Genomic DNA, 26,015 nt, shown 5'->3' with positions numbered 1-26,015 from the left:
ACCCCCCCCCTCCTAAAATCAAACGAACTATGGACTGAAAAAATAAAGTTCCTTGAAAAATGACTTGTCATGTATTGGGCGCATGTGCGCACACCAATGGGAGAAAACCCGTAACACCCTCATAAGACAGTACCCGATAGAATACCACTACAGCCATGTTGCATGGCAAAACGAGGGGGGGGGGGGGCTGACAGCAGAACACAAAAGTAACTTTTAACTTGTTGATCTGATGGCACTTGTAGGTCTTCACAATTCATGGCATACTCTTGTTTCAAAACGACAAAGGCAGCACAAAATTGGAGATATATTCAAATTTTGAAGCCAGTATCGAAACTGATCACACCCCATGCTTTCGAAACGCGGCTGTTTATTATGTCCAACTGGAACTACCTGTGACCACATGCAATATGAATGAAGGCACCAAGCGTCAACGCAGGATTTAATTAGAAAAAGGAGCGAGTTTGCAATACACAAGTATACCTTACTCTTTGCATGTGATATGTATTGCTTCTCTTTCTATAAGTATAAATTGATGCACAATTATTTCACCCGCCATCCACAAGAAGCACCGCAGTGTCTACTCCCCCCCTTCTCGCGAGTTTCTATGCCATGCACAAAAAGAAATTACAGATATGGTGGTTTGCTTGTACAAAGCGCGAAACCGGTGAAAGCACAAAACATCCCATGCAAAGGTAAGGCAAGTGAAATGACTGGCCACTTTTCATGCCAAGACACTGCCACAATGCACCTTCATTCAAACTTGGTCACTTCCTTGACTTAATAGACCGATCATTTTTCCAGCACACTAAATGCTTACAGTTTCAATATTAGCTTCAAAGTTTGACAATGAAAATTTAAAATTATGTGAGACATTCCGTCGTTTCTAAACCATTCACATGCCATAACTCTGTGGCTGTCTACGACTTTTATAGTAAGCAAGGGCCCCCTGAACAATGATGAATGCATGTATTTTGATAATCACTTCAATGTCACTTTATCTTCAGTGCCTAAGTTCTTGTGTGAAAATGAGAAGAGCCTGTCCCAGAATTTTTCATCTGTGTTTTGTAAGAACTTGCATTGCCCTCCCCTCCACTGTGCAGACAACCCTAAAACTGCTGTTAAAACAGACAAACTGAGCCATGGAAGCACTTGATATAAAACAAACCTTTATCTTTTCGGCCGCATTCTGCAGGTTTTCACGCAATTTCTCGGCCACTGAACTGCTGGACTCGCGCCGCGTTACGGGCCTTAAGCACTTCTAGCACCAAAAATGCGGCCACTGCAGCCACGATTCGATCCCACGACCTTCAAATGAGCAGTTTGCCATTGAAAAGATATGCTGATAAGAACCCTTATTGTCAATAATAACAGTTGCCGAGTTTTTATGAGCCAAAATGACAATATGGTTCCACGGCATGAGGGGGGGGGGGGTCAATTTGACCAGGTAAACATCCTTTGCATTTTGACCACATCGAAATGCTGTCGCATCCTTGAGCTTAACAGGGCCATGGTGGGCAGTCATCATATAATTTGGCAAAAAAAAAAAAAGCCTTCGAAAAGACGTGCAGAATCAGTAAGCATGAAGGAGAATCAACATCACTGGCTTTATTGTTTAAACACAAAATAAACTAAACTATTTGCCAATGCACTGGCATACACCATGCTGTTCCCACTACTCGGGAGGTGACATTGTGAAATGCCACAGTGCCACATACAAACATAAAAGCAGATTAAATAAAGCCTTTTAACGTACATTGCATAACTTGTAACAAATTTTCAATGCAAGCACTTATTTCATAAATAACTTGACCAGTACAAAACTATAAAAATAGCACGCATTTTCAACAGCTTAAATCATACAATGTGCTCTTCACTGCCTGTTATACATTACTGAAACAGGAAAGTTTCCATTTAGCACAACTTGTGAGGTCTACGCTGTGCTTGTATCAGTCTGCTTTCAAATATTGCTCCTCAAGTGCTCCATTTAATCATGCTGCTCCGATGCCTAAAATTATTAGGCAAATGTATTCCTATTTCCACTCGGTGGTCCAAAAATGCACATGCATCGTTGGTACTTAGTGACACTGTCATACACGTATCATTGTAAAGCTGATTGAATGGATCACAAGTGTTGCAATATGAAAGTGATACATACCATGCTTCCAGCAATCAAGCACTGACAAGATGGCAAAGTGCAAATTTAGAATAAGTGCTGTTACAACTGGCACGAGAAATGTGTTGCCCATCTATAACTGTGCACTTATGGTTGAACATTCCACCTGATATACCAATGCATACTACCACTTTGATAAAAAAAGAAAGAAAAATGTCTGCTCTGTATACATGGATGCATCATTAAGATTTGGCACAAGCTAGGAAAAACATACAATCTGCATTTTATATTTATGCAGAAATGCTGTATGAACCCAACACACAGTTTTACAGCATTTCTTCTATAACTTTCATTAAAATTAACTGGTTTGGCAAAACATCAGCTTGCTTCTGTTGAGCCTACTGATCCATATATGCAGTCATGAAAGTCTTAAGTAGTAGGGTACACTTATAAAAAAGAACAGAAAAATATTCAATAACTAAACATGAGGGCATAAGAAACACACTGTACTTCCGGGTGATTTATTCATGCTGAGCCCGAGCGAACTAAACAGCCTCGAAACATTTGGCAGCAACCAATAATCAATAGAAACCCAATACCATGAAAATTAGAGACAAATCGCTTAAAAAAATGCTGTATAGGTAATCTAATTGGAATTGTGCACCTGCACCAACAAGGACTATTTGCTTTCCTATGGAATGATAACCTACTGCTCTGAGGACTTTGAGAATGAGAGATTCGTAGACCTGGAGGTTGCAACGGAAAAGGGAACTCAAAGACATTCCTGCTTATTGTACCTCGGCAATGTCAGAGACTGCTCTGAAAGTTTGCCAGTAAATATTTGCATGCTGGAAACCATACCCATACAGGCAACTGCACGTGCACACGCGTGATTAAAGGACAAACTGTGCTGTGTTTCGCAGCAGATAATGACTCCTTTTAAACCTTCACCACTTGATACTGACGTGCTGTGGCCAAGTTGCCCCTAAACACCGTTCTTCTGCGAGATAGACTTTTAGAGAATTGAAATAGGCAATGCTTCGTTTGCACTAAGACACTGTTGATGTCCTGCGAAGCCTAAAAGAACGCCATATTGAAAGCGTACGCTGTAGTACGATGTGTGTACGTGTTGTCAAACTCGAGTGCGTCATATACGCAGACACAGGACACACGAAAATGCGGTGGAAGTGCCACTTTAATTAAAAGCAGTACGCTCTTAGAGAGGGCTTGGTGGAGTAAATCTTGTAAAAAACTAATTTCTTAAAGATTTTGAGACTAAGAACAACAAGCAATACCAGGCTGAGGTGAGCACGAGTCAGTGCCTGCATTCACTGAAAACTGGCATCGAGAACCACGCCTCCCAACGGGCTCATTTACACATTGCTTTCCTTCATAATTTCAGTGCATTTCTTCATTTTTTAAAACTAAATATTCCTATTTTGCCATTTTCATAAGTTGTGAATGCAAGTGTTCCCACCAAAAGTGCTTTTGTAACGCAGTCACTGGTCTTTGTTGTTAGCATCTTGCACATGTTTCGAAACATGAAATAGTGTTCTTCCTTCTCAAGATCACTCCATTGAAAGTAGTTGGACCTAGGTGTAACTTTCATTTAAAAGTGTCTGAGTGATCATAATGAAAATTACTGAGGCTATAATGAAATCCTTTCCATACAGTCTTCATCTTAAATTTTTAACAAGTGTTTGAGTTGCAGTACAAGAAAAATAATGTTTCACTGCAAGGGGAAAGCAACGGCTGAGATAGCAATAAGTTACCATGTTATAAGAAGTAAGGCTAGCAACTAACTCTTTTGGGTTCGATTTCGCTTAACTTCGATGAAATGCTCTCCAGGGAGTGAAGTGGTTTTTGTGCAGTCTGTCACCTCATTGTGAAGTACTAACTCGTAAGAGCAAAGCACGAGGGTATATGAACCGTCCACAAGCGTCTAATGAGACAGTGCTCGCAACAACAACCTTACAATGAAATTGCGCATGTTTTCTAAGCTGGTGCTCATTATTTATCAACACGATCAACAGGATTTATTAATTGACAACCAAGTTTTACAACCAATCTTGGGCAATCTGCATCAAGCATTTCCGTAAAAAGCTTTAATAAACAACAAGGGGTTTTTCCCTCCCATCAGCAGGGCCATCAGTGCTCAAGGGGTCTAGAAAAGCAGTCACAAATGGATGACCCCTTTTCTATGGGCTACATTCACATACGGTGAGAAAAGGGATGTTCAGTGGTGAACGAATGATGTTTTCCTTGTACAGTGAAAGGTTCTCAAAGTGCTCAACATGATCCCATTTTGCCATTTATACCAACCGTCGCCTAACCTCAGTACTCTATAGTTATATACATGCTTTTCCCCATTATTCAACAGAAGGGTCCTTCTATCCACGAATAGTTGGCATAACATTCCTACACTGTCAAGGCACCATGAGTTTGCTCCCAGTTTGACAGATGCTTTCCTTTCAACTGTACCTAAAGCTCAACATCATTTCCCAGCATGGCGAATTGCCTATTTTCTCCAATGTGAGTCACTGTTTATAATACTCTTATAAAAAAAAATGCTAAATCATTACATTGCTAGGGTCTGTGCAGTCTATGGGGGTAGAACGCTGCCAGCCCTCAAAACATGTGCTTAATGGGCCAAACTGAAGGCAAGATACACGTCTTGGAATAGCATCCCTATGAATTTCACCTGACACTTTAAAATTACGCAGACATCTGAACACTGGTGCAACTGCACCACACCTTTGATAATTCACTGTTAATAAGTGACTAAAATGACACACTTATAAAAATGTTGTTTTGTCAACACATCGTTACCACCCAATATCAGTTCACAAACTGACACTGGATATAGGATGATTACAAAACTAAATAAATGCACACAAAAAATCAGCAAGACAGGCTGTACTGCATTTTACTATGCAAAAGAAGCGTGGAAAATATTGTAAAAAGAAAAATAGGCATGCTATAACCAGACACGGGTGCTGCTAGCACACTGAATGTCACACAATAGGTATAAGTGAAATGCTATTAAAAAAAGAAAGAAAAAAGCCTGTTAATAGAAATGCCTAATAATACTGGCTGAACAAAAAAAATAACTTTTAAACATACTATCATAATCATTCAACTAGCCATAAGCCTGAACTATAAGAAACAAGCGAGAGCATTATATTAAGCTATGAAGAGCCAATACTCTTTTAAAAACGAGTAACTGGCTAGTATTGCAAAAATTAAATATGCCTTAAACAGTGCGCAGACTTGCACCATGGCCTGTTTTCTTGCTGATCCGTAATCATAAATCAACCCGCCCAAACGCACACCCTCAACTTTTCAGTCTAAAATTTTCAGAGATGTCTGCCGAATTAGCGTTGTTCCAACCAGCCGAATTTATAAGTGAAAGTAAAAGCATGCAACAGCGTGCTGAATTGAAGGTTCTCCAAGGGGTTGCCTACAACTTCAACATTAAAAAGACATTGTATGCATTAATATACAAAAGCACAAGTATTCATCACACAAACAATAGCTCTCTCTCTCTCATAAACTAAGTGCAATCCAGTTCAGCAAAGTCCAAAAACAAAAAATAAGGCCGTAGCTTCTTCGTGTGAAGAGGATAATCAGGGGAACAATCGGGGAGACCACGCACCCTAGAAAGTTGGTGGTGGTCTCCTACCTGCACGGCATCGCACACAGTATTAAAAAGATTAGTGCAAAAGTCAGTGTACAAGTTATATAAGCATCCAGAAGCCAAGCTCTGCATCGTTACAAGTTGTTATACCGAAGAAAAAAAAATGCGACGTAAAGCACTGGAAAAAGTACACTGACTGGACAAACGAGGTCCTATAAAAGTCCGCTTTTGTGTGGATAACCTTACATTGGGCAAACAGGTCAATGTTTGAACCACTGCCTGCGTGAACATGCAAACAGGGTGGAAAGAGGCAGTGCTAGTAATTTTGCTATTCATTGCCACGAGTGTGGGTGCAAACTATTGTATGATCAGTGCACTGCTGTTTTCCATGACGCAGATTAGCGCTATCATGAGAACTTGGAGGCAGTCCAAGCACAACTTGAGGGCAACAGTTGCTTGAGTATGACCTCAGTTTCGTTGACAGAGAAGGAAATAGCCTTCTTGAAGGGGCACTATACTTGATGGAGTGATTAGCTGATGCGTGCTGGCACACTGCACACCGGTGCCATTAGTATTTTAGTTCTGTCACATGCACATGTATATGTCTCACCTTGATAATAAATTCAGTCAGAAATTTGCACCTGTTTGTGTCTGTTTTGTCCTTTGACCAGAAAACTTTTGCTCAAATAGCATGCTTGCATTATAACAAATAAACCAGCATATGAAAGATAAAGGAGGATTTACCCAATGTTTCTTTTTAATCTATACAAAACAAGCAAGTTTAGATGAAGAGTAATCAGAATCCATCAAAAAAACATAAAGTCCCCTAGCCAAACACTGAAATAATCGTGCATTGACTGGAAAAACACAAATGTAACGTTAGAGCAGCAGAATCTAATGACACTGCTATTGGACTCCATATTTATACAGATGGCACAATGAATATGACTGAGAGAAAGCTGCCGACAACTGCACCCATTCATCATTGATGATATTTTGTCATAAAAATCTTGCAAGGTTCAGCACGATCAAGGAGCTCGTACAAGTCCCAACACACCTCTGCATTCTTTTGTGCTTTGGTCAGAGGCTGCAACTTGTTACCTGCCACCAGTATTTTTATTGCACGTATCTCAAGTCTGCAGGCTTGCATGGCTAATGCTCCCAGAGAACAAAATGCACATAAATAGCTGAAAAAGTGGACGAAGAAGCTGTCTCCATCACTGCACAATTTGGTAGGACATTGCACACATAATTCCAAAGTTGTGGGTGCGAATCCCACCGAACCAAAAGTTGTTTTTGTTTCGTCAGCTTTATTTCTTTTTATTTATGCCCTAATCATTACATTACAGCTAAAAAAAAAAAGAATAACTAATAATGTCATCTGCACTTTCCCTGGCTAAAATGTCAGTTCGTATCATTGGTTCAGTTCAGGGAAGCCATCACCCCATGTAGAGTCGTTTTTGCTCCATGGCACACATGTGTCCGGCGGATCAGCTTAAGCCTAAACACAGCGGAGTGAGAGGTGGCACTGTGCCTGCATGGTGATGACAGCAGCAGATCCACCACCACGTGGTTACGACAACTTACAATTCGGTTCCCTTCATGCGAGTACAATGATGGCAAAATTGCATTCCAGGTACGTGTATGTATTATCTTCTTTGTGTACTGTAATTGCATTATATTTGGATTCTTTGTCTTAATGACAGCTATTCCTTCAGCTGGCAAGCTTGGCGTTATGTAAAAGGAGATAATCTGTTTGTTCCACAACAATGGCTCGCCCAGAAAACGAGTCACCTTAACGATTCCAATTTCGCACTTAGAGAGAAAAAGAAAGGAAACGCACAGATGCCTGTAGAACAGACTGGCTGTGGAATGTCATTCACCATGACAAGTGACTTTGCTTTTCATCCAATGGAGAGTGCACAACACTTTGCGGTGAAAAGCGAAACAGCGAGAAACAAAGGCAAAGAAACCGGGCACCTTGCTAGCATAAATGCCTGCAGTGAAGATTGCCTCACGCGAAAGTGCAGTTCTTTTAGAGAGCTGAACCGACTGGAAGAATTCCTTCTGTAAAAAGCCCCCCAGATGACCAGTAACAATTTAAAGTGATGATAAAAAATGGGGCCTGGTGAGAGGCTGCTCAAGAGAATACTTTTACGGAAGTCACGCAGAGTTTACTGATTGGTTTATCAGTGATTCCTGTGTTCCTGTTGTTCATCCCGTGTGTCAATCACCCCATTTTGAAATGGCCATTTTCAAGCAAAATACCAAGGTCTGCCTACAAGGTCGATGGCAATAATACATGACCTCGACACATATCACCGATTGTCGTTTCAACCAAGTGTTTTTTGGCTTGAATAAATTGAAGTGCAGTACCTTAATCACTTAACAGGAATGCATTATGTGCTATCGTTTGGTAGACTTAGAGGTTGCTTTTTAATCTAAGATGTAGGCATTAACTAACTAAGCTGTGGTTTTAGAACCAATGCTGGCTAGAAAGCAAACTGATGGTTGGCTCAGTCTGGAACAATGCAACAGCACACACAAGAACTTCCTGGCAAGCAAGCCCACTTTACACTATGGCTCTTGGAAAGTTGCACGCCTAATTTTGTACACTGCAGCGCACATTTGGTCATTGTGTAAATAACTGCTGGCTAAGCATAAAGAAATTTGAGACAACTTTTTTTTTTTCTTTCTCTGCAGCTTCTCATTACCAAGTTTTAAATAGCAGGATGCCTTGCTCAGGCATGAAATTCTTTCTTTCTTCTGGCAATTCAGTTCACACTAAGAAACACTAAAGAGAAAAGTTCTGTTCATTACAGCAAGCTACAGATGAGAACATCGAGTGAGTATCAGTACACGACAACACAGATTCTTCGTTCACAACTTTTTGTGGCCACCATATTCATTTCGCATGTAAGCCCTAAACATCACGTCATCTGTTTTATCAGGTTTCATATAGATGTGCTTAGCAAATGCAAAATCACTGCAACATCAGATAGCAATTCAAATTGCAGGTCAATGCCGCTTGTGCTATGCGACAACCCCGTCTGACATCTTTCCATTACCGTATTTACTCGCGTAATGATCGCACCCCTAAATTTTGTCGTCTAAATTCGATTTTTTTTCCCTCGCGTAATGATAGCACCCCGAACTTGCCACATCGATATGTACTGTGCCAAGTCTAGCCGATGCTCATCGCCTTTATTATCTGTCAAATGTTGCGTTAATAACTCTTCAAAACTCGCCAACTGCACACACTAAGCATATTCTCAATTTTTGCCCACCGTTGGCGGAAACGAGCCATTTAGGATTGCAGTAAGGGCAAATGCCGCCGTTTTCAGTGAATGCCCGCCATGTGTTTTCATATCTGTGGCAGCTGAACGTGCCTAACATTGTTTCTGCGATCTGAAAGCAAGCATCGCTATGCTAATGCCGTAAATTTAGTTATTTAAATGAAAGCATTCCTTATTTAGATGGAAAAAACTGTTCTGACGCGTGTGACGTACTCACAACCTCCATAACTGACGAAAAGGAGAAAAAAAATGCGGTCGCTTCGCTCCGTCAGCCCCCATGTTTGTTTTGACATCATGCACTATTAGAGCGGCGGCCGCCTGTTGGTCGACCTGTGTTCATCCCGCAGCAATGTTTTTTTTCCTGAGACCACATTTGTTTTTGAGTGTGTGTGTATGCTTTGTGATCGTCTGTTGAAGCGCCGTTTCACCATAGGGCGGTATGCGAGCTTTACTGCCGCGTTCAAGCTGAAGGCGCTTGACTATGCGCTAGAGCAATGTCGACAAAGTGGTCGTCAAGAGCTTCAAAAAGACTGCCATTTCCAACAGGCTCGACTGAACGATCTGTGGGATAGTGAAGACACTGCCGGTTCCGACAGGGAATCATGCAGCGACGACACTGACGCTTTGGAGTCTGAATGAACGTTAGCGGGTCAGAGAGGTAAAAAATAAAAGGGCAGTGTGCCATGCATGTAGCTCCTGCGTAATGTGTGCATTTTATTACAAAGGTAAGCTTCAATGTACTTTTATTTTTGGTTATGTTCATGATAGTTATCGTAAAAATTCTGATTAGCGACCTTTTTGCGTTTTTGGTGCTCGGAATATTTTTTCACAGAAAATTTACACCGCGTAATGATTGCATCCCGAAGTTGGAGTAAATTTTTTTGGAAAAGAAAGTGTGATCATTATGGGAGTATATACGGTAAATCAAAGTTCAGCATTAAGAGACTTGCTGCCGAAATGAAGGCTAACAACTGTCCTCTGTGCAATAGGTAATTATTGTTATATACAAAGAAAAACACGCTAGAACTAGAATACCTTTTTTTGACATAGTATGTGCTTTTCTTTGCAATGTTTACCAGCTGGTAAAAGGTCACAGAATGATGGTTACTGCGACAGCTTTACAGGTCCTAAACAAGTTCAACATTCATAAACACAAAATTGCTAAAAACACCAAACTTGACTTTTCAGCAGCAGAGAAATCGTACACACAGCTGGTAGCACAATAAAGTGTCCCGTCAAAGCCAGCTTTAGACGAGTCTGTGTAACCAGGCAATGATATTTTGTAAAACTGAGAAATGCTGCTGCACTGAAAACACTCCATATGCAGCACAACACATGATATTTTGTCGACACCAAGAGCAGCCAGGTGAGGCCTAACAGACCTTTCTAGTTAGCTGCGTAGCATCACTGCGCTTTGGCGGTGGCGGGGGCGGAATTTTGCGCCTAAAAGTACCATCGTCGGCACATTCCGTACCAGGTGGGGGGAGGCAGCAGGGGTCGCGGAAACCCAGAATTTCATGCGGAGTCGCAGTTGGTTCAGAGGACAGCTGCTGCGCCACTTTCCACTTCTTCTCCATGACCCGCTGCAAGTCCCGCAAGAACACATCCGGTGGCTTGCTGCAGGTGACCGGACCAGCCGGCGACGATCGCCACGCAGATGATGAGAGTCTGGTGCTTTCGCTGCGTTTAGGTGGGGGCGGCTTCTGCCGCACCACCACATGCTGCAAAGATGGCCTCTCTTCACTGCGGGCCACAGAACAGATGGGGTCTGCATAGATCGGGGCCGGTGGGCTGTGCGTGGGTGTAACGCTATCGGGGCTGTTTGTAGGCGTAGCTAGTTCAGAAGGGGGCGGTGGCAGTGAGTTCAAACTTGACGTGCTGGGCCAGCTCAGAACATCGCCAAGCTGCAAAGGTGGTGGTGGAGGAGGGAATGACTCGAGGCTCAGCGTGCTGCCTGCCAAATCATTGGCACCAATGTTGGGAGTATGTTCGGGTGCCGGTTGCACGGCAACATGCCGCTCGGGACTACATGATGGAGGCCGAGCATTGCTAGGTAGACTGGTCTTCCTCGACAGTGTGGCCGAGGCGCAAATGCGCTCATCAGTCTGCGACCGGCGCAGGCTCATTCGGCCTCCCGATACTCTGCCCAAACTACCTGTGAGGCTCTTTCTTGTGTCGTAAATTCCGGCATTGTCGGGTAGATCAACGGACGACTGCTTAGCAAGCGTGCGAGTGGTGTTTGTCAGGGGGATCTTGGGTGTCATAGACGGCTTTCTCTTGATGGTTCCAACGGGTGCATCGGCATCGAAAAAGGCAATCTGCTGCTGCTCTGTTGGCGTGGCAGTGAGCTCGAGCGACACTCCGCTACACGATTCCTGCTGGGCAGAACTCGCCGTGATGGTCAAGCCTGAGTCCGCACTGCCTCTGCGCTCGGAGGATGACGGACTGGCCAGCTCTGGTGACCCACTGTCCGGGCTCACAGCCGCCCTGGCCATCGAATTGATGGAAAAGCTACGGGCATGAGCCAGGGTCTCCAAGTCTTCCTCCACAATGTCACGCATCAGGTTGTCATAGTTCTCTTTAATTATCCGGCCATACTGAAAGAACAGAAAATGCCGTCGCACACGACTTTTAGAAATGGCTCACCTTACATTTTTTCTTCTTGATGTCGTGTAAAGCACATTTTTTGTTCCCCAGCAGAAAGCACACCATTTAGTGTTACAAAAGCTGAAAGTGGCATGAAGGCTAGCAAAAGCGGCACTCCAAGAATTCAACTCTGTTTTAGTTCCACTATATTTTGTGTTTTGCAAGCTTTTATTTCCTGGTATAGATGAAGTTCGAAGAAAGCTCCCTCGTACCCTAGCTCTTCAATAACTTTCTGGTCGTAAAATGCTACAGTCATTCTGCGGCAGAGGTTCTTACACTGCTGAAAGATGCTGCCATGCAGCACCACTTGGCCACGGAGGCCATCGTTAAGCACGCACGATTCCAACTTTGAATCAACGTATAGGTGTGCATGTGCAAAACACTTGGATGTCTCGGACACTGACTGCCTAGCTTTACAACATCAACGGCAACACAACACGAGGAGCTTACACAGGAGCTTGTTCATGCCTTGTATAAGCGCCTTTCACAACAGAATTGCAGCACAATTCATTTGTGCTGTCTATCATCCAGTTATGTCACAAGATAAATAAAATGCCGTTTTTGTCAACTGCTTTGGCGTGTTGTGTCTTTTTTGAATGAATTAAAAACATAATGTTTCGTTTGTGCCATTTATTTATAAGGATATAAGGACAGAGAGAGACAGAGTGGTTAACCATGCTTGGCTCGGTTGGCTAAAGATAGAATATTTCAACTTCTCCATAGGCATTGATAGCTAGTGCATACGGAACAAAAACACCTACTCTTGTTGTTTCTGCATTGAAACAGTGAGCAAATCAAATAAGTGCTTAGCTTACTAATGCTTTTATAAAAGGTCACTTGGTCAGACAATGGTCTGATTAGAATACGTACAGCTCTCCAACTGTGCAAGTCCTCACAACTCACATGTGCCTTAATCACTGCCACAACGGAGACAACATATATGCAGTTGCGAGATTTGTCTTACATTTATTCTACTTAAATCTTGTTGTAAAGATACTGGCTTTACTGAAAAGCTTGAAGTGCACAGGGCAGTGCGTTTTTCTGGCCTTTCACCTTTACATGTAGTCATTTTATGGAAGCAGCCAATGTAGGTTCATTAGTCTTGAAGTAGATTTGAATGCTGTAATATTTGTTCAAACATTGAAAATGCTTCAATGCACATGCCCACACTACACACAGAGTTCGGCATACAGTGCCCTTGTGAGTCGACTCTGTGCCGACGCCCGAGTAATTCCATTTCCATTTAATTTGAGACGTCAAACCTTACCAATACAATAGAACCTCGCTAACACAAAATCATTAGAGAGATGGGAATAAACAGAGCTGAAACTATGAAAAATGATTTTAAAGGAGTGCTGCAGTGCTTCAGGGGTGCCTGAAGCGCGTACATGCAGCAGGGCTAGCAGACCAAAAGCCGTGTCCTCCTACTTCTGGAGCAGCTCATATTTTCTTATGTACCATGAAACTGCCCTTCATCTCCAGTCTGTGGACGAAAACAGAAGAGATTCATTTACTTTCTACCTTGGCGATTCTGCATCCTGTCACCCAGCGCTGCAAGGTCAGCTTGTCCTCGGCACAAAGGTACTTGATGTACTTGGACGATTTTGTTTGAATTTGGGGGTGCTGCAAGAGTAAACACAAAGGGTCATGAAACATCTGATTCTTCACAGGTGCTGGGAGCAAGAATTAGAGAAATTATCTGCTAGCAAGTTGCTTATTTCAAAGTGAACAGTGACTGGAGCTAAAGAATTTTAAACATTTTACTAATCAGGTGAGAGTTATTCCACCGGAATGCACATGTCACACAAGATCTTGACCCAGGCAGTTTGTGCCAATTCAGCTTACAACTTCCTGCCCACCACTTCGAAGCTGAACGTTGTCCAGCCGATATGCTCGCTGTATTTATTGACTCATTGTCCATGCACACAAATGCTGCATTTATGACTTTCATTGCGAGTCACCCATGAGCCATGTGTGCCAGTCATTATTAAGAAGAAGAAAACGCACTGTGAGGGTTTACCACACAGTATCACACTGGTCAGCAGCAGACCTACCTTCGCAGTTAGGCTCAACTAACTGCTGTTACTTGACTGATTACCTTAGCTACATTTCAAGTGAACGCACCAGTAGCAGTAGGAAAGCTACAACACCCTTTGGCCAAATTGCAAGAAGAATTTCCTTGTGGCTTCGTGCTACAAATAGGTGTTTGTCTATTTCTTCTTTCTTAACTCTTCCGCCATCTAGCGGGATTCCGCAGAACTCACTTGCGATGCTAGTGTTTGTGTGCTTCAAGTTGTTGATGAATTCACTCTCCTGCTGCCAATTTCTAGCTTCTTGGTTAGCTCAATTGGTAGAGTGACCACACAGGGAAGGCCGTCAAGGTCCCGGGTTCGAACCCCGAACTCGACAACTAAAAATCTTTTCTTCCCAAGATATCCGCATGGATTTCCTTGTAGTTTTGTGCTACAAATGAGTGGTTGTCTATTTTTTTCTTTTTTAACCCTTCCGCGACCTTGTGGAATTCCGCAGAACTCATTGCAACGCCCCAATGCTAGCCATTCTGCGTTCCTCTAGATTAGCAAGAAAGCTAAACTTCTACCAGTACTATCTAATGTCACGCAAAGACAATACCACCAACACTGCCACATCTATCATCTCCATGTTGGAAGCAGCATTTTATAGAGTCAATTCATTTGCAATGGCAGCGGAGTTTGAAAGACAACTTTGCCGCAATACAAGTATGATGAGGTGAAGCATACTGAAAATCTGATGGGGGGCACTTCTAATCAGACGCTGACTGTATTTTTCTTTGGTAAGTTTGAAAAGTTTCGAATAATAAAATTTTAGTGCAAATCGAATCGAGTAACAAACACTATTTGAAAAATATTCACAATTTCAAACATTCACACACTCCTAATGAAAACAACTATACTGAGGGTCACGCTCAAAAATCTCATCAAGCAATAGCTGAGCTACACTCTAGGATTCAACTTACCTTGATTGCAAAGCCATAATCTGTAGGTGCCTTGTACTTTTTTTTCCATCCGAAGCCCACATATATGTTGTTCATCTCGAAAGTTGTAAGGCAAACCAAATCTTTGGGCAACTGTAAAGAAGTTGAATGCAGTGCAACGCTTACATTAAGACCACAGTGCATGTATCCCAGTGACAGCAGCCATCAGATTTCAAAGGGGTCAGAGGACAAAGTAATGGTCACCATATCATCTAATTTTAGCACTGTGCTTGTAGCCAACTACATCAGCAATATTACGAACATAGTCTTTATTATGGAACAATACTGTATTTACTTGAATCTAGGCCCACCCTGATTCTAAAGCGACCCCAAAAAGGCCAATGCCTGGAAAAAAGAAAAAAAGCTCAACTCAGATGTAGGCCAAACTAAACAGCGAAGACAGCATTCACAAAGAGAGAACATTTATTTACCATGAAAATGAAACAAGGCAGTTCATTCGTTATGCAAATAACTCCAGAAACATACAGCTGTTAGTCCTATAGTGTGTTTTCTTCGTCACCGCGTTTGCTGATGCCGCGCTCATTCCAAGTCGTCGTCACTGCTTCCCTCGTTGCTGACTTCTTTGTTGCTGTCTTCACACTGTGCGCAATCCTTGCACTGTGCGCAATCCTTGAACAACAACACCACAGCTAGGAGAACTTTCCGTTTATAAGCGGTACTATAATGACACCGTCTGTTTGGCACCATTGAGCTACACCACACACAAAGCACTCAAAACGCGACTCGAAATGACAAACGGCTCTCCTTAACACTCACGACAAAGATCAAAATGGCGGCCTAACAGATGCCTTACTCATGTATTTAAGCTAGGTGTTGGCTCGGCTACTTGCGGCTACAATACAGTCTACGTGGCACTAGTTGCGCACCACTTTTTTCTATGAAAAATGGTGTGTAGTGAAGAGGAATGCCCACTACTGCAGCGACATCGACACGTTGGCGCGAGGCACGAGCTAGGACTGCCTGGTTGCTGCTGCGACGCTGCCCGTACATCCAGCTAGCTCTTGCTGCTTCTGTACCGACGCTGATACCGCTTGTGACCTTGCATTTACATTATATTTTGGTGGAGAGTGCTGCAGTCTTCCCCAGTCCTGGAACTGCGTAGCCGAAAGCTGCCGTCCGTGATGCCTGACGACGCTGTCTTCACACCCCCACCGGCTTCGCCACGCAGGAGCTGTCCCAGTGCCCAGCTCTTGCGAGAACCCGACACCTTCAGCGGCACCGACGAGAAAGACGTTGAGGATTGGCTGGAATCTTATGAACGAGCCAGCGCTACTAACAAATGGGACGATCCCACAAAGCTTGTTACCGTGATGTTTTATTTAACAGATGTAGCCGAGCTGTGGTACAGAAACCGTGAGGCGGATATCCCCACTTGGACCACCTTCAAAACCTGCATCGCAGATGTTTTTGGACGCCCTGGTGTGCGCAAACTTCGCGCAGAACAACGCCTACGAGGCCGGTCCCAACAAACTGGTGAGACATTCACCAGCTACATAGAGGACATCCTCGACCTCTGCCGGCGTGTCAACCCGTCGATGGCAGAAACTGACAAGGTGCGACATATCATGAAAGGCATTTCCGACGATGCCTTTCAAATGCTGCTCTCCAAGAACCCTGTCACTGTCTCTGAGGTCATCGAGTTGTGTCAAAGTTTCGACGAGCTGCGACGACAGCGTCTTCTCACGCGACGCCCTGACGTCCCGGATGACACTCTCTCAAGCCTGACCACCACATCTGACCTTCAGTCGCTGCTATCGCAGATCAAGGAGTTTGTTCGTGCTGAGGTCGCTCGTCAGCTATCGCTGCTATCAACAGCCGGCCAACCACCGTCACCTCTGCCAGCAAACATTCGCCAGGTCATCCAGGAGCAAGTTTGCGCGGCTCTGCCATCTGCCCGTGACACTTCACCATTGCCGAGCCCTAATGCCTGTGCCGAGGTAAATGCACCTCTAAGCTATGCAGAAGTGGCGGCTCGACCACCTCTTCAGGCTTTTACGACACTTCCCTCAGCCCTGCCGCTGCGACCCACTCCTCGGTTCGCTCAGCCAAGGTCCGTCCAGAGTAGTAAACAATGGCGTACACTCGACAATCGCCCAATATGCTTTGTCTGTGCACTACCTGGCCACATAGCGCGATACTGCCGTCGGCGCGTCCCTGTCTACCGCCAGAGCTACGACCAGACCTTCGAACCTGCCCTTTATGTGCCATCACGCCCTTCGTTCACAGGCTCTCAGCCCCCCGACCAGACGTCATCGTACGCCGACCACCCCCCTCCTGTTAAACGCCGCTCGCCATCACCTCGACGCCGCTCGCTATTGCCGATGCGTCGTCGTCCTTCATCGCCGGAGCGGGAAAACTAATTGCCGCAGTTCCAGAGGCAGGAACTGCGTCGCCAGCGAAAAGACCAAGGCCTCTCACTTCACCAACGAATGTTCTGGACGTACATGTGGACGGCGTCGCTGCACTCGCTCGCTCTTGTCGACACTGGTGCTGCAGTTTCAGTGATAAGTGCTAGACTCTGCCGCTTGCTCAAAAAAGTTATGACACCACTAGCAAGTATATCACTTCGTACAGCCAGCGCAAATCACGTCACACCGGCCGCTGCCTGTACTGCTCGCATGGCGATTGCTGGCCTCATTTATGTCGTTGAATTGCTAGTGTTGGATTCCTGCTCCCATGACCGCATTTTGGGTCAGCTTTCCACGCTGACCCTCAGTGCGCACATGCGGGCATCTTCAAAACATACGCTCGGCTTTCTTCCCGGTTTTATTGGCGAGGCATGTACACCTTTTTTGCGCAAGTACATTCAGTCATGCCCGCAGTGCCAACGACAGAAAGCTCTGCCTCATCATACCTCTGGTTCGATCCAGCCAATCCCTTGCCCAGCCAGGCCTTTTGACCGCATTGGGATCGATCTGTACAGGCCTCTTCCATTCACCGCTTCCGGAAAACGTTGGATTGTTGTCGCTGTCGACTATTTGACGCGATACGCAGAAACAGCCGCTTTGCCTGCTGCCACGGCACGCGACGTATCTTCTTTTCTCCTGCGGCACTTCATTCTCCGTCACGGCGCACCGCGTGAGCTTGTCAGCGACAGAGGAAGTGTATTCCTCTCTGAAGTCGTCAACGCACTCCTTGCCGAATGCCGTATCATTCACCGGGCTACCACCGCCTACCATCTGCAGATGAATGGACTGACGGAAAGATTCAACCGTACCCTAGCGGATATGATATCAAAGTATGTTGCCTCAGACCACTCCGACTGGGACCTCATTCTGCCTTTTGTGACATATGCCTACAATACTGCTCCACAGACGACTACGGGCTATTCACCATTTTTCCTGTTATATGGCCGAGACCCTTCCACCACACTAGATACCATTCTGCCCTACCACCCCGATTCCTCCGAGTCTACGCCCATCTCTGAAGCTGCCCGCCGCGCCGAGAAATGCCGTAAGCTTGCCCAGTCGTTCACAACAATCGACCAATGGAGACAAAAATCTCGGCGTGACGATAACCACCCGTACCCTAACTTTGTTCCAGACACTCTTGTGTGGCTTTGGGTTCCCGCTGTGCCTACAGGCCTTTCCTCGAAGTTTTTTTCAAAATACCAGGGACCCTACCGCATTGTCTCGACAACTTCACCAGTTAACTACATCGTAGAACCCGTTACGCCATCCACAGACCAGCGCTTTCGGGGACGTGAAACTGTTCACGTACAGCGGCTGAAACTTTATTACGATTCGCTCGTACTCTGTTCACCGTAAGTCGCCAGGATGGCTCCTTTTCCGACGGGGGACGAAGTGTAGTGAAGAGGAATGCCCACTACTGCAGTGACATCGACACGTTGGCGCGAGGCACGAGCTAGGACTGCCTGGTTGCTGCTGCGACGCTGCCCGTACATCCGGCTAGCTCTTGCTGCTTCTGTACCGACGCTGATACCGCTTGTGACCTTGCATTTACATTATAGGTGATATATTTAAAGTCCTCGAATCTAAACCAACTCTGAAGTTTGATACAGTAAAATTTGAAAAATAACTATCGGCCTAGATTCGAATAAATACGGTAAATCATTTCTCTTCGAATAGCAACAACATAGCACTAACAGCAAATATTTTCTCTCTCATTCAGTCTTCGAGCCACAGGTAAGTTGCGAATGAATAAATATGCAGTATAGGCTCAATGATACAAATCACGCAAGATTACGAAGTATCGCCAAAAAACATGCATAACTAGTATGTCAAACTTACTAGTACTAGTAGCCAAGTATAGGCAACATTATTTGTAGCCACTAAGTATGGAGCAGTAATTGGGACATAAACGAAAAGGGATCACAAAGGACATGAAAGCAACTTCTTCACGAGTATGGATCGAACCTACAACCTTCGGCTGCTCTGCTACCAACTTTGATGGGCATTTCTGTGCATGTAAACCTGAGTGATACGAAGTTCTTCGCATAGCCATGATGGTGAGTGTGGAACACTTTTTTTGTTTTTTTTGCAAGCCGGAGTCACCAACAACATGACATTTCTTTACAACCCAAATAATGAAACCTCCCCACGGCATTAAGTCTGCTATTATGCCCAATGGCTGCCTACTAACTTTCAGGAGACTCCCGTTCGGTGAAGATTACTAGGATAAGACTGCACGGGAAGTGTTTGAAGCATTCACAATGAAATGTAAAACTTCTGCATGTGTTAGCATGCCTTCCATAAATCTAGCTGACAAGGGGTGTTGCTAACTGTGTAACTGATCTTACTTAAGGAGGGAGGTGACATTGAAAAAAAAAACTGTTTTATTTGTTGACCTACAGCAATGACATTTGGCATGCGTACTCATAAGTGTCTCGAATAGGGAAATATGCAGTTTCATTTTGGTAGCTTCAGTAGTTGTCAAGTTACATAATGCTACATGGTCCAATTACATGGTCTGCTCGTGGAAAGCCTAGTGCTGCAACAAAACATGCCAGGAAGCTGCGAATAGTGTTGATCTTTACTCGAAAGAAAGCTACAGGGTATGGCACTCTCAGAATTTTTTAATAAGTTCTCTTTTTTTTTCTTTAGAGATCACCATGGCTGCCGACAGACATTGTCAGAAACAGTGGCACGGACAAAACATCGTCTAGAAAAATAACAGGGCCATAAAACAGAAATTGAAGATTGCTTAACCACAAGCAGTGTTCAGAGATTCAGGAAAAAAAAAACTGAATCAAAATCGGTTCAGTTATTCCCGTGCTACTCTTTCCACAAGCAATGCACAATGTACAAAACATACTTGTGAGGAAAAGCCTGTCGAAGTTTTCGACAGGCTTTTTCCAATGAACTTTTTTGTTTCTCGTTGGATATTGATGAAAATTGGCACACACACTAAGAATGACCTCACAGTGCTTCCACAAAAATTTTGAAGCAATACCACAAATACTTTACGAGAAACAAATTATTTCTTCATTGAACCATGTGGAAGGGCTGAGCATAATATCAAAAAAACAGTATCGAGAAAGCTGCGTTTAAAGTTTCAACTTTTCTTTACGTCTCTAAGGCACCTAAAAATTGTGATCTCAGGTTTGTCTTGTGATATTTGACTTCTTTTCATGATTTACTCCTTTTCATGATTTACAAAGAACAAGTATAGATTTCAAACAAAGTTCTTTGTATGAAGGAGTGGTGTGATAGGTATGACAGAAAAGATTGTAATTGAATAAAACCATATACTGAAACTATTACACATATTTTTTTGTGCTGAAGTTGTAATTAGCATTATTAAGTACTTGATTACAAATATTCACTGAACTTTTCTTTATTTGGAGAGAGGTTTATTGCATAAGAAAAAAAAAGGATAACACCATGACGGTCTAAGCCTTCTTTCCAAATAAAGTTATGGGCAGAAGACTGGTGGCACAGGAATTTCTAGCAGTATAATTAATGACACGAAACGGGCATATAAAAATTCGTGCCCCTGATTCATACATGCTCTTTTGCCGCTCTAGCCGTGAAACGCATCATCATAAAGCCGGTCGCGGAAACTCTAATCTGCAGCAATTCATTAGCCTCGGAACATTCATAGACGTTCGTGGCGATATCAAGCACGGCTCCAAGCACATCTGAATTGCATCACAAAAACTTATTGACAGCACTCCATATGACCGTGGGGTGCGCGGACGCAAGGACAGTGCAGCCGGCACGTAATGCACTTGCCGGCGGCGTTCGATGACGATGCGCGAAATGTGTAACTTTGATGACAAAAAAATCGGCGCGCACTGCACTTGGCATCGCATTTTCGAATGACGACGCGCGAAACTGCTAGCCGCTGTTTCGAGCGATCCTTGGCAGTGAGGGGGGGGGGGGGGGGGGGGGTGACGAGCTTGACTGTGTTTTTTATTTTTATTTTATTTATTTATCACATACTGCGGACCAAGTATGGTCCATGCAGGAGAGGGCAATACAGTACAAAATTCTTCTACACACATACACTTCCGCTGCAGTATACATTCGCTGCAGAACAAAATTCATGTACATTAAAAACTCGTGAAAAACAAGGGACAAATACAGGCAAAGAAGCAGACTTAAGCAACAAAAAAGGGTATAGTTTCATCTCGGCGTGTGGAGCATAGGGGAATCATGGGGCAGAGCATTCCAATCAGAGACAGTTCTCGGGAAAAATGAATACTTGTAAATGTTAGTGCGTGCAAATATAGGTGTAATGCTACGACTATGTTTATGACGTGAAGACCTGGTTGTGTCCTGTGTTATGTAATCTGGTGCGTGCAATCCTGATCTGGAAAAGTATAAAAGGCGGAAAAAGTCAAGCCGTGCAGTTTTCCTTCGATCGGCCAAAAGTTGGAGGTTCGCATCCTGCAACAGGGCTGACGGCGAATCGCGACATCTATACCGGTTGTATATAAATCGAGCAGCTAATCGTTGTATTTTTTCTATTTTCTGTATATTACCAGCTGTGTGGGGGTCCCACACAATGCTGGCATATTCATCGATTGTGTTGTCCGCTGCCGATGCGTAAAATACCCGTACGAGATTCAGAGGAGCTAGCTAGCGAGTGATGTGGTACATTCCTTGCGAAGAAGCACGTCGCCAAGAGTGCGCTTGCGCGTCGTTCCTGCCCGCAGTCTCACTGTCGGCGGAGTTATAGCTAAAGCCGACTCCGATGACGCGCCGCACTCGTAGACCGCGCGCCCACTCGTAGTAACATGATCGCGCATCCGCTTACTGCTCGTAACGAAAGTGTAATTATATCTAAAGTGATTATCAAGCCGGGAACACGTGACGAAGTGGCAATTTTTGAGAGCCATGTCCTCACGACGTACAAGCAGCAGTCGACGATTTCCCGGAGCGAGCATCGGGCCAATGGCGAGGCGAGCTGAGGCAACATGGCGGCCACGGCCAATCTAGGGCCTCAAAACGACCTTCAAAGATTTGCTTTTTGCTCGCTTGTTGATAAAGGGAGGAGGCAGCTGAGGCGGGAAAGTTAAACACAGAGAAATGCTCTTTCCGATGAGCCCAAGAAGCCGGCTCCCGGCCCAAGCATCGCTAAGCTATAAATTTTTGAAAATAGCCGTTTTCTCGCCATTTCCTGAAAAAGTTTTGCTACCTAGGTGGGTGAAACGAATTTTCGGAAGCACTTCTGCGCGGTTTTCAGTGTAGATATTTTGGAACCAGATAAAAAAAGGGTTCCAGAAACTGAAAACTTCAGTTTCAAAAAATCGATTTTTTTGCCATTTTTTGCTATCCCAAAGCCGCGTTCCCCTTAACAAGTAAACTGGACTGGACGCCTGCGCCATTGAAAGCGTAGATAATTTCCCCTCTCCTGTGCACTTCGTTTTGAAGCATACTGGCATGTTTTCGCAATGAAACCAGTGAACACTAGTCTTGTTCCTTTCTTGTCCATGTTTATTTTGCAATGTTCTTAACTAGCAATAAAGATGACATCCCGTTTATACACGTCACAGCCTGATGAAGATTATAAGGCCAGGTTCTGTTTCATGTGATCGAGTTGTTGAAACCACTGCCTTGAGTATGAGATTTTGTCAGAGTGATTTCAGAACATTTTAAGCAAGAACTGAGTTGGAACATTATATGCCGAAACAATTTTTTCTCGAAACTACAGACCAAAGCTGATAAGCACAGCTATGATAATCCCAGTCACACTTCCAAGTGGAACAGTTTTCGTCAAATTAGGTAATGGTACAGATAAACAGATTACATCTCGTTAGCATGAGACACAATTGGAAAGTGGCATCAGCAGCATGCTGGCCACCCCCTTGTGTACGTGCATGCTGCTCTGTCTGGTGAGGCCTCAATGTGCACCAGCCCAGCACACATTTGCCAACACACCAGAAAAGTTTAAAACAATGGGTTGTTCTTAGGCTTGCTTTCTACTATATCTGTGATTCACGCGCGCGCGCGCGCACACACACACACACACACACACACACACACACAAACACACACACACACACACACACAAAAGGAAAAGGTTCATAAAATCATCAAAATAGGAGTTCAGTGTAGCTACAGAGCGAACTTGAAATCTTTGTTGCCAGTAGCTAACTTCGCATCAACACTGGCGTATCAGTCATGCTAGTCGAAAGCAACAATCACCTTCGATTTGCCCTTGGGGCAATAGTACAGCCCCGATGCACGCAGGAGGCAGAAGTGTTTCTTCCAGACTTTCTTGCCGTCACTTTTCAGGTAGAGGAGTCCCTCCACCTCGGGCACTCGTGAGCTGCCAAAGAATTCCTGCACAAAGATTGATTCCATAGTATATAAAAAAATGCATTTATATTTACATTTGCCACCAGCAAGCAGGGCTGGGTAGTATCGAGAGTACAGGTAAACTCATAAATAACCAACTTCCATATGGCAATATTTTAAAACGAAAGTGTTCTTTGCCGGTGTCCACCACGGCTCTGCTGACACACTTTCATCACACAAATGACCTTGAAAAACATACCATACTTACTCGCGACAACTTGGCATCAACTTTTCTGAAGTAAAGATGGGTTCATTAACCCATCTTTATTTCAGAAAAGTTTACGCCAATTTGGGGCAAAGATTCATTAAGCGGGAGAAAAAACAGGAATTATAACAGCGAAAATTTAGCATGATGGTATTGCTTGTCTTGGTCCGCAAAATACGCAGCGCATCGTTTTTGTAACCGGAAGCTCTTCTTGTTTTCTCCAGTAACGAACGCGTGCGAATCGACGCCGAAGTGTCGTCCAGCTGGTCGGTTTCCATGCTCCAGCGCATGCTCGACTAACTGTCAGTTTAAGGGGAGATGGAGGTTATGAAAAAAATAATAAAGGTCGAGACTTGACTGGAAATGCTTTAAAATTTCATCTAAAGAGCACAAAGTGCCTGTTAAAAGGTCGAAAGTGTGCAGTCTTCGAGCACCTTGCCGCCGATGATTCACTTCCGCTAGCCATTGTTGATCGCACGAGTCAAAAAGTCGAGCCTCACTCTTCAAATAACAACAGTTTCTCTCGCTGATGCAGCGCAAGAAATAATAAAAGGAATCACTCTTCTGCGCGTTTTTCGAGCGCCGCGACTGGCTTATCACATGGTACGAATCGGGGACCGCCATTGGCCGCTGCGCACCTGTATGTGCTGTGAAACCTATTTGCGGGGTCCATGTCTTGTCGAGCAGCGCAGCTGAACAATGCTTTTCTCGTGTAATTATCTCCGTTATGAATGAAAAAAGGCATTGCTCGCAAATGGAAGCCGTTGTGCGGCGCGCTCTGTAGGAATAGGCTACAAGCAGATGGTCAGATTCGCGGCAGTTGTTGGCTTGAAAAAGCCAATGCATCAAAGTCATTCACACCCGTCAGCCGGAAAGTTCGTGATGCAGCAATGAATGACGTCAGCGCCAATCTTGGGAGGTCGAAAGAGCTCGCAGTGAGAGAACTTAGCAGGGACGACATTGCCATTATATACGACTGTATGTGGCACAAACATGGCTGCAAAATGGCATGACACTGGACTTAGTTTCGATTTCGCAGTCCTGTCGAACTTCTTCCTAGCTTGCAGTTGGCACAAGGCTCTGCCAGATGGAGCGGAAGTTTAACAAACGTTACATAGCCCTGTCTGTGAGCAAAATGTCCGTGAGGAGTCGGCTCGAAAACGCCGAGAGGGACAAACTCATGGTGCTGGCGTATTTTAGTCGCAGTGGCCACTACAAGAAAAATTGTTGTTTTCGGTGCGCAAATTTCATCTGATTTAGTAGTGTCTTTGATAAATAAAAACTCAATTTTAACTTTAAAACTCATTTTTCTCAAAACACAAATTTCGCCATTTTTTACAATGTGCCCCTCCTTTTTCGGGCACTTCTAGTGCTCAGATCTGCATGAAATTTTGCCCAAATTTTTTTCAAAGTATAACAAATGCAATTATCTAGTTTCAATATTTTATTGTATAATAAAAAAATTGTATGTATACCTTTACTAGAGTAGGTGAAATATGGACTTTTTACGTCTATTATTTTTCACCTGCAGTACATATTTTGTATGTGCTTCCTAGTTCGTTATTTGCGCTCTACATTTTAATTGAAGCATTATGAACTATTGGTCGGTAAGAACTTTACTGGAAGTCCGGCAGAGCTTTCGCCGACCGGACCTTAGGTCTCCCGCGTGGGGACGTCAAGACCTTGCTTGACCGCCGCTTCACAGACCTGCTCGACGGCCCAGAGTTGGTCACTGAGGCTAGGGCTGCACAGGGCAGCGGCCAACCGCGGCGGAAGGGTTCCGGATTTAGCACCTTGCGGATTTCTAGCGCAGTCCCGGAGCATGTGATTTAATGTGACAACTTCACTATGGCATATCTTGCATATATTCGTCGGATATATATTGGGGTATAGTCCTATGAATGGTAAAAAATTACAGAATTTTAGGGATGAAAAGAGGGGTGGGCAAAAGGGTTAAGGTTTTCACTTTGTCATGTTGCAGAGCTAAATATGTGCAACTTGCAAGAAAACTAATTATATACTTGAAATTAGCATAAAAAGTTCCATAAACAGCTCAAGTTTCATTGCTCTAGGATGAATATTAAAGAAGAAGCGTCTTCGAGTAACATCTTCCCTTAGAACCATCGGTGTGGATAGTGTACCGGCCGAACGCAACCTGCACAACAGGTGTCCAACTAACAACAAAAACACAGCGTCGGATGGTGGCGCACAAACGTTGTGGGAGCAGGAGCACAACACACCATCGTTGCCGTTGCGTTTTGCATGGCCTCCGAGATGGCGGACGCATGGCGTGTTTTTATGCTGCATGCCCACAGTCTC

General features: G+C 44.2%; 1 protein-coding gene across 3 annotated transcripts in view; it reads right to left on the bottom strand.

The window, feature by feature from the left end:
* Positions 1-1,585: 1,585 nt before the first annotated feature.
* Positions 1,586-26,015, bottom strand: part of LOC142803737 (ras-associated and pleckstrin homology domains-containing protein 1-like) — a 74,674-nt gene continuing 50,244 nt past the window's right edge. For all 3 annotated transcript variants that reach the window (XM_075889587.1, XM_075889588.1, XM_075889589.1), the window contains 4 exons: positions 23,339-23,476; positions 14,688-14,798; positions 13,214-13,315; positions 1,586-11,643 (listed from right to left, as the gene is read on the bottom strand). In XM_075889587.1, the coding sequence (XP_075745702.1) occupies positions 10,420-11,643; positions 13,214-13,315; positions 14,688-14,798; positions 23,339-23,476 (1,575 nt within the window). In that variant the 3' untranslated portion in view covers positions 1,586-10,419. The remainder of the gene's footprint in view (positions 11,644-13,213; positions 13,316-14,687; positions 14,799-23,338; positions 23,477-26,015) is intronic.

Source organism: Rhipicephalus microplus, chromosome 3, assembly GCF_043290135.1.
Source record: "Rhipicephalus microplus isolate Deutch F79 chromosome 3, USDA_Rmic, whole genome shotgun sequence".
In the NCBI taxonomy this organism is placed as follows: domain Eukaryota; kingdom Metazoa; phylum Arthropoda; class Arachnida; order Ixodida; family Ixodidae; genus Rhipicephalus; species Rhipicephalus microplus.
The sequence above is the reverse complement of the archived record's forward strand: the minus strand, read 5'-3'. Positions and strand labels throughout refer to the sequence as shown.